The sequence below is a fragment of the Felis catus genome, chromosome A1 (genome assembly GCF_018350175.1).
Source record: "Felis catus isolate Fca126 chromosome A1, F.catus_Fca126_mat1.0, whole genome shotgun sequence".
Classification (NCBI taxonomy): domain Eukaryota; kingdom Metazoa; phylum Chordata; class Mammalia; order Carnivora; family Felidae; genus Felis; species Felis catus.
The window spans coordinates 195,832,571-195,841,378 of record NC_058368.1 but is presented as its reverse complement, the minus strand read 5'-3'; the positions used below and the strand labels follow the sequence as shown (position 1 = coordinate 195,841,378).

Sequence of the window (8,808 nt, the reverse complement as noted above, 5' to 3'; positions counted from 1 at the left end):
AGATGGGACAGACCAGCAGTGTGACAGTTTATTAGTTAAACATGACTCTGGAGGGCACCTTTTGGGATGAGCACTGGGTGTTGTATGGAAACCAATTTGACAATAAATTTCCTATTAAAAAAAAAAAAAAGAAAATCCAAAAAAATAAAATAAAATAAACATGACTCTGGAGTCCCACCCATCCAGCTTCACTTCCTTGGGCAAATTAACCACATTTACATCTGTAAAGGTTTTAGAGTCATCATCTGTAAAGCGGAAATAACTGGCGATCAAGCCCAAGAAATAAAGGATGACTGTAATAGTCCCCATCTCATGGAGCTGGTGGTTGAAGGGAGGACTCAGTGGGTTAATACACATAAAGTGCCCAGTGCTGGGCCTGGCACATAGGAAGCACTTGGTAAATGAGGCCATTATTATTGATCAGATTACCTTAACGAGCACACAGCTGGTAAGTGACCCAAGCTTCTGACTCCTGGAGAGGGTACAAAATAGTGATTTCCTCTTTCCTGTCTGTTGCAGAGTGAAGCAGCATGGATGCCGTCAGCCAGGTCCCCATGGAGGCTGTGCTCCCCAAGCACATCCTGGATATCTGGGTCATTGTCCTCATCATCCTGGCCACCATTGTCATCATGACCTCTTTGTTACTGTGCCCGGCCGCTGCGGTCATTATCTATCGCATGCGGACTCATCCTGTCCTCAATGGGGCTGTGTGAGAACCTCCCAAGAGGGGCAGTGAGGGATGTGGATGGTGTCCCCTCCCCCAGCCTCTTCCTTCTCAGAAAAGCGACGGGACGGGCTTTGCTGTGTGGACTCAGGAGCTTGATATGTGAGAGGAGATCCGAGTTCTTGTTTGGATTTTGCCACTGGCCAGCTGTGTGAGTTCAGTCAAGGGACCTAATTCTGTGGGTTCCCGGTTCCTTTTAAATGGGGGTCATGATCCCTGCCCTTCCTACCTCATGGGGTTGTAAGAACCGATGACTTGGTGGAGGTTACGGCTGTTTGCGATAGTGAGCAGCAAAGCCACCATGGATGTACAGGTGTCACTGCTGAATGCTGAGAAGCTTTGAAGAACCAAACAACCTAATTACTGATGGTGGCCTTCAAGGTGGTGAGGGAGACCCTGGGGGCAGAGCAGCCTTTGCCAGTGCCCCTCAGGTCAAACCAAGCAAAGGCACCCTATCCGCATTCCAAGGGGCCAGCAGCGGCACTTTGGTTCACAGCATTTTCTTTGCTGTGCCCCTCTCTCACGTTATGTAATTTGGAGGGAACTGAGCACGGCAGGGGAAGGGAGATGGGTCGAACTTCCCAGGACGTCTGTGCCAGAATGTCGACAGTCAGGAGGGCTCTGCCATTTCTTGGCAATGCCAAGGGACCTGGGGTGACAGGCTTCTTTCTGCATTGGAGTCTCAGCGCTGCGATAGTTGAGCACTGCAGGAAAACACAGGGTGGTCGAGTTCCCTGGCCAGCTTTCATGATCTCCAGCCCCCACCCCCTTGTGTGCCCACACTTGAGAAATGTCCCCCCACCCCAGCCCTGCTATCATCAGCTCCGTGGTATAAAGTGCATGCCCTTCCCTCCCTCCCACCAGCACTGCAACCAATCTAAGCTACAGATTTTAAGAGATGTTCCCGGGACTTTTGGAACTAACTTAAAACAACGGTGGTTATTTTAGATGCTATGATCTATATTTATATAGATTTCTGGACTGCTCAAGCTCTTTGACCAAAATCAATGATATCTTGGGATTTATTAAATTATGTAATAGCACAGACATCAGAATATTGTGTGGAAGTAATGCCTTTACTTTGGTCTGATTTCGTTGATGTACACGACCAATTTCCAATAAAGTGCTAGAATGAGCATGTCTGCGGTCTTTCTTTAGAGAATGCTTATTAAGCCCAGGAACTCAGGTAAAAGGGCTCCACTGAATTTATGGGCCTTAGAGACAATTTGAATGTAGGAACCGAAAAGGGAAAGAGAAGAATCCATTCGAATCCCAGGATTCTAGCTTCAGCAAGTGGGTAGTTGTACAGTTGACATAGACATCTAGGATGCAGGGGGAAGAACACATTTTTTAAGTGATGGATTTCATATTAGACATGTTGAGTTTGAGTTGCTTGTGCTTCAGTTGGCCACGTTCAGGATGCACCTGGAAACCTGGGTCTGTCCTTTGGCAAAGATTGTATGGCTGGAGTTATCCTTTGGGGGATTATCTGCACGTGGTGGTAGATATACACACAAGTGGACGGGACCACCAAGGCAGAGAACACAGACTGAGGGCAGTGAGGTGCTAAATGCAGAATTTGGCAATCACCACATAGGAGTGGAAGGGGGGCTGGGAGGTGAGGGGGAGACAAAGCAAGGGGATTGGGAAGGTCATGTGCCGAGAGGCGATATGAGAGGGATGCAGTTGTGAGGTAAGGAATGAGTGGGAGGTGAGGAAGTGGAAACAGAACAGACAACTCTTTCCAGGAATTCGACTGCAACATAGAGGTAAGAGAGGAGGGTTGGGGGTTGGGGGGGATGGTCAAGGGGGATAGATATATAAGATTCTAATTGGTTTGCTCAGCATCTCTCCCAACTTTTGCTTTTTTTTTTCTTTTCCCCTAAGATGCCTTCCGGGGTGGCAGAAGCTGGAAAGTGAGAAACGACATTGAACGCGAACACTACATCTCCCTCGTTAAACTGTGGCCAGAGATTCAGAAGTGATTTCGGTTTTGCTAATCAGATGCACACATGTGAGGTTTCTGTTTGGGACCTGGTTAGGTTGGAGAGATCCCGCAGGCTGTGAAGCATCCACCGTCCAACTGTCAGTCTATAGGTGTGCACATGAGATAGAGCCAAGAATTCTGCATCTTTAATGCAGTGCTCCATCCTTTGAGAGATATAGTACTAAAGTATCTGGGAACTTTGTTGCATCGTGACAGCTGTCTAAAACTTAAACCTTCTCCTAACTGCTTGCTGGAGGAAAAACTTGGAACATTTTGTGATTGATAAGCCTAGGATCAGTCTTGTGCAATTCAAGCCTACGGGAAGCAGTACACTGGGGATTGCTGGCTGGATGTGGGGCGTAGGCTCTAGCCTTTCTGAGTCTGATTCCTGGTTTGTAAAGTGAAGGGCATCAGAATTAAAAAAAAAAAAAAAAAATCATGCTATGGTTTTAGGATAAAGGAGTGCAAATAAAGACTTTTTAGGCAGTCCACCAGATGGCGATACAGCTATTTTTATCAAGTGGAGCCCTTAGCTCACAGAAGTTTCCAGCCAATCCTAGTTCCTAGCAGCTCAGCATTTTATTTTCACGGTTCTGGTTTCAGTGACTCTGAAGGTAACTTAGGGATCATCCAGTCCAACCTCCTCTATAATGAAGGAATCCCCTCTTTAATAGTAGGGTTGCCACGTGTTGCCTCTTCAGTATCCTAGTGTTGACCTCCTGGGACAGGTTCACCCAGGGTCCTGCTCCACACTTACTGAGAATCCCTGGAAAAAGGTCTTGAGTATGTGTTTTGTAAAAATAAGCTCCCTGGGTGATCAGTGAGCAGGTTAAAAGTGGAGAAACACATTTCAGTGGAAAGGAGTCCACTTCTTGCTGAAACCACTCCTTGTCAGCTGTTGAGTTAAAATTCTTCCTTCAGTAAGAGGGAAGTCAGGCCTTGGGATGACAGCTCTGCCCTCTTGGGGCCACCCTGAAGAGATCAACTTCCTTTTCCTCAGGACAACTTCTGAGCATTGCAAAGATGGCTGTCATGACTTACCTCAGCCCACCATCTTTCCTGGGTGGGGAAATTCACACTTTGCATTACATCGTGGCCACTGTCCTCCCTCCCTCCTTTTCCAGGAGCAAGGGCCTGAAGAATCTTGGCTTCGCTATGCATTCGTTTTCCGACTGTGGCCAAGTTAACAAACTCTTTGAGTCTCAATTTCCTCATCTGTAAAATACAGGATTGTTGAGTATTAAATGAAGTCACAATTGCAAGGCGACATGGTCAAATACACGAATGCTCAATATGTGTGATCTATTACTAGTGAGTCCCAGTTTCTTCATCTGAAAAATGGTGATGACAGCTACTTCTGAGTGTGGGAAGGATTCCATGAGATTAAAAAGTAATGAATTTGGCCAGTGCCTGATTCATGGGAGTCTCTCAATAATGGTAACTATAAGATGGCCAATAATGCAAAAATACCAAAGGCCTAATGGGGCTGGATTCTTAAATTGCCAGCTACCATAGTGAGATGAGCAAAAGACTTCCCCGCTGGCATCCCGTAGGATTGGCACTAAATTCATGGAGGGCCTCAAACAAGTATAAAAGTCCTACCTCTTCTATATTAACCTCCTTCAAAAATGATTTCATAAGTAATTCACCATTTTTTTAAAATGTTTATTTATATTTGAGAGAGAGAGAGGACAGAGCAGGAGTGGGGAGGGGCAGAAAGAGAGGGAAACACAGAATCCAAAGCAGGCTCCAGGCTCTGAGCTGTCAGCACAGAGCCCAATGTGGGGCTCAAACTCAGAGTGTGAGATCATGACCTGAGCTGAAGTTGGATACTTAACTGAGCCACCCCGGCGCCCCTAATTCACATTTAATGAAACACAAAATTTTCTACTTTTAGGTTTTAATTCTTCACAGAAATCGCTTTCTATACTTTTAAGTAAAAAAAAAAAAATTGGGGCGCCTGGGTGGCTCAGTCGGTTAAGCATCTGACTTCAGCTCAGGTCACAATCTCGAGGTCCATGAGTTCGAGCGCCGCGTCGGGCTCTGGGCTGATGGCTCAGAGCCTGGAGCCTGTTTCGGATTCTGTGTCTCCCTCTCTCTCTGCCCCTCCCCCATTCATGCTCTGTCTCTCTGTTTCAAAAATAAATAAATGTTAAAAAAAATTTTTTTTTAATTAAAAATCTTTCAATAAGATAAAACTTTCATCAGGTTTTTACATGATTCTTGCTAAAGAGAGAATGGAAAGAGGGTTATGAAATGAAATGATGATGATAAAATTTTGAAACCCTTAATTCCCAAAGTTGAAGTAACTTTTAAACTGTCCAAATCACACAAAGAATTTAATTGAGGTGTATGAGAGGCTCATCAGTTCCCATAGAGATTTACATGCTAGAAAACAGTTTCTGGGGGTGCCCTGAGTGGCTCAGCCAGTTGAGCATCTGACTCTTGATCTTGGCTCGGGTCATGATGTCACAGTTTGTGGCATCAAGCCCTGTGTTGGGCTCCGTGCTGAAGCCCAACGGAGCCTGCTTTAGGATTCTCTCTCTCTCCCCCTCTCTCTCTGCCCCTCCCCTGCTCACACTTGCACTCTCTCTCTCTCAAAATAAATAAACTTTAAAGAAAAAGAAAAAAGTTTCTGTGTTAGCAGGTTTCTAATAACATTACTTGTCAAAATCCAGAAAGTTAGCATATATATTTAAATTTGGACAGCTACCATTATACAGTGAATTGTTTGCATGTACAAACTTCCAGTCAAGCAGACTGAATTCCATCTGGCTCCACCAGCATGTTCTGTTTGTTGAAAAGAGCTGTCTCAGTGTCTTGCCGCCCTCGTTTGTAAAAGGGGAGATCATACTTGTCTCTGTGGTGCCGCTGGGATTAAGCAAGACTCCACGTCTAAAATATTTACAGAGAGCCTGGCTCACAGGAAGTACGCGATGCTGGTTTGTTACCTAAAAATGGAGGAGGGTCATTAGCTTTGTTAAAGAATACAGATACGGGTGGGGCAAGTCTGCTGCATTGGTCTTGCTAGAATGGTTTCACCCAAACACCTCAGAAATGTTCCCAGGGCCCCTGCGGGAGAGCAGAAAGAGTGAAAGGGTGTCTGACAGTTCAGTTCTGGCAGTGTTCACCCAGAGATAGCGTCAGATCCCACAAGTAAAAGGCTCAGTTACCTGTGCTTCTGACCTACGGCGACAAATTGGGAGGTTCCAGCAACCCCTCTCCAACTTAGGATGCCATTGTCAAGTCCAGGTTGTTACGGGCACTTCTAACTGGCCATAAATCAGAGGTTCCCACGACCTCCTCCTTGGGTTCCATTAATTTGCTAGAGCAGCTCATGGAACTCAGATAAACCTGTTTACTCACTAGATTACTGACTTATTACAATGGATATCAAAGGATAGGAATCAATAGCCAGACAGAGAGAAACATAGAGTAAGGCCCTGAACAAAGGAGCTCCTATCCTTGTAGAGTTTGGGGCCTGGCATCGTGGCACATGGAAATCCTATGGACCCCTTCTTTTTAGGTTTTTATGCAGGCTTCATTACATAGGCACAATTGAATAAATCATTGATCATTGGTGATTGGTTCAACCTCCAACCCTTCTTCCCTCCCTGGCAATCAGGAGGCTGGGGTGGGATTGATGGTTGGTTTCCCTGGCAACCAGCCCCATCCTTACATGTCCTCCAAGTCACCTCACTGACACAAATCCAGCTGTGGTGGAAAAGGGCTTGTTATGAATAATAAGACACCCATTTCACCTCTACGGCTCTGAAGCAATTTCAGGAACTGAGGCCAAGAGACCAAATATGATGACAAAAGATGCTCCAGTGCTCTTATCACGCAGGAAATTCCAAGGAACCGTGAGCCAGGAACTGTGGACAATGAACACATATATATGAGGAAGAGATTTTGGTCATCTGCATGACCAATTATATTTTTATAAATTTCAATATCACAATAGCTAAACAGTCTAAGGAGGAATTAGAAAATAACACAAAAATCTAATTCAAATAACTATTATCCTCATATTCTTTTTATACATTTTTTTTTAAATTATTTTACTGCAATGATCAAGCCTTTCTTCTCAGATTTGTGTCTTTAGTGATGTTAACAACAACAAAAACAATACCCGGGCGCCTGGGTGGCTCAGTTGGTAGAGCGCCTGACTTCAGCTCAGGTCATGATCTTGCAGTCTGTGAGTTCGAGCCCCACGTTGGGCTCTGTGCTGAGCCTGCTACAGATCTTCTCTTCCTCCCTCTCTCTCTGCCCCTCCCCTGCTCACACTCTGTCTGTCTCTCTCTCTCTCAAAAATAAACATTAATTTTTTTAATCCAAATTATAATATGACTGTACAATAAAAGTTTAGTAATGGTTGGAACTCAGTGTTAATGACAGGAAGACACATGACAAATGCAGAGAGAATAAAACATAGTTTTTACCAAAAAATAGTTTTCATAATTTTTCATTTCAACAAAAGATTTCATAACGAGGGATATATTCCTTATGAACTTTTTTTTTAATGTTTGTTTATTTTTGAGAGAGAGAGAGACAGACAGACAGAGGGTGAGCAGGGGAGGGGCAGAGAGAGAGAAGGAGACACAGAATCTGAAGCAGGCTCCAGGCTCTGAGCTGTCAGCATAGCTGAGATCATGACCTGAGCTGAAGTCGGATGTTTAACTGACTGAGCCACCCAGGTGTCCCAATTCCTTATGAACGTCTGAATTGTTATTAGTGCCTCTACTGGGGTTTTATATACTTCTATTTGCCTTTCCTCAAGATTTGAACCTCAGAAGATATATTGTTGCTATTGTTAAAAAAGTCCAATATGAATGCTCTTGTCTCATTGTACCTGGCAAATGTTTGCATCATGTATAACAAAGAATTGACATTTACTTTTAAAATGAAGATATTTTGTGTTCTAGAAATTGAACAGCAATTGGCCAAAGAATCATTTATGGACTGACTCTCTGGACATGAGGGCAGTAGATCACTCTTTTTTTTTTTTTTTTTCATATTTAGTACTAAATTATTTTAAATGTATGGGAAGCTAAGCTAAATGAACCATAACTTTTCATTTTGTTGCAAGGAGCCTGACACTGACAAGGGACTAATATTCACACTGTAATGAGTTGAACAGTGGTACCCAAAAGATATGCCCACTTCCTAATTCCCATAACCTGTGAATGTGCCCTTATTTGAGGAAAAGGTATTTATCAATATAATTAAGTTAGGGATTTTGAGATGAAAAGATCATCTTGGATTATCTGGATGGGCTCTAAATCCAGTGACAAGTGTCCTTATAAAACACACACATAGGAAAGACATACAGGGAGAAAAGGAAGAGGCAAAGTACCGTGGAGACAGAGATTGAAGTGGCCTTCAGCTAAGGAATTCTCAGAGCCACCAGAAGATGGAAAGAGCCATGCACTGCACTGTCCCCAGAGCCTTTGGAGGGAACAGGGGTCTGCCAACACCTGGATTTCAGACTTCTGATCTCCCAAACTGTGAGGGAATCATTCTTGTTTTAAGCCATTGAATTTGTGGTTATTTGCTATGGCAGCCTAGGAAACGAATACACTTGGTAAGCTGATGTGGGATGACGGTTTTCCCACAACTGCGTGAATGGACTAAGAATTCTAGAGTTAACATTATCAAATGAGGGGAGATAGCATCATCCACATTAGAAAGGGAAAGAAAAAGGGAAAGGGGGGTGGGGGAGAGAAGATGAAGGTTGGTAGCCAGAATGTGAGCTGTGGGGAAGGGAACACTGAGGCTTTGCCAGGCGGCCAAGAGGAGTATGAACTAAAGAGAAAGAAAAATAATCACATCCTTTTTCTTTTTTTTTTTTTCAATTTTAAGGAGTTACTTTGTCTTCTCATGTTCTACTGATATACCTTTGTGTTTGTGTAATTAAATAAATATTTTATCTCAGAAACAGCTTTTCAGAGAAAGTTCTCGGATGAGATACAATCTTTTGATAATATTCCCATTGGAAATAGTTAAGTTAGAAAGATGTGAAGAGGAACAGAATACGTGACCCCAAAATATATCACTTTGGCATAAGGATTATTTTGACCTGAAGGCAATCAAAACC

At 43.8% G+C, this 8,808-nt stretch overlaps 1 protein-coding gene and 1 long non-coding RNA gene across 4 annotated transcripts in view; one reads left to right on the top strand and one right to left on the bottom strand.

Moving 5' to 3' along the window:
- The first annotated feature begins 530 nt into the window (after window positions 1-530).
- On the top strand, window positions 531-1,860 carry SMIM3 (small integral membrane protein 3). The gene has a single exon (XM_045036778.1). It carries the CDS (start codon window positions 531-533, stop codon window positions 711-713), a length of 183 nt encoding a protein of 60 aa, XP_044892713.1. The 3' UTR covers window positions 714-1,860.
- Window positions 1,861-3,207: 1,347 nt separating this feature from the next.
- LOC111562273 overlaps window positions 3,208-8,808 on the bottom strand; it is a 34,938-nt gene continuing 29,337 nt past the window's right edge. For 2 of the 3 annotated variants that reach the window (XR_006584974.1, XR_002745367.2), the window contains exons 5-7: window positions 6,473-6,586; window positions 5,425-5,662; window positions 3,208-3,926 (exon numbers count right to left, since the gene is read on the bottom strand). This is a non-coding gene — a long non-coding RNA (uncharacterized LOC111562273). The remainder of the gene's footprint in view (window positions 3,927-5,424; window positions 5,663-6,472; window positions 6,587-8,808) is intronic. The other variant, XR_006584975.1, reaches the window with a different exon arrangement.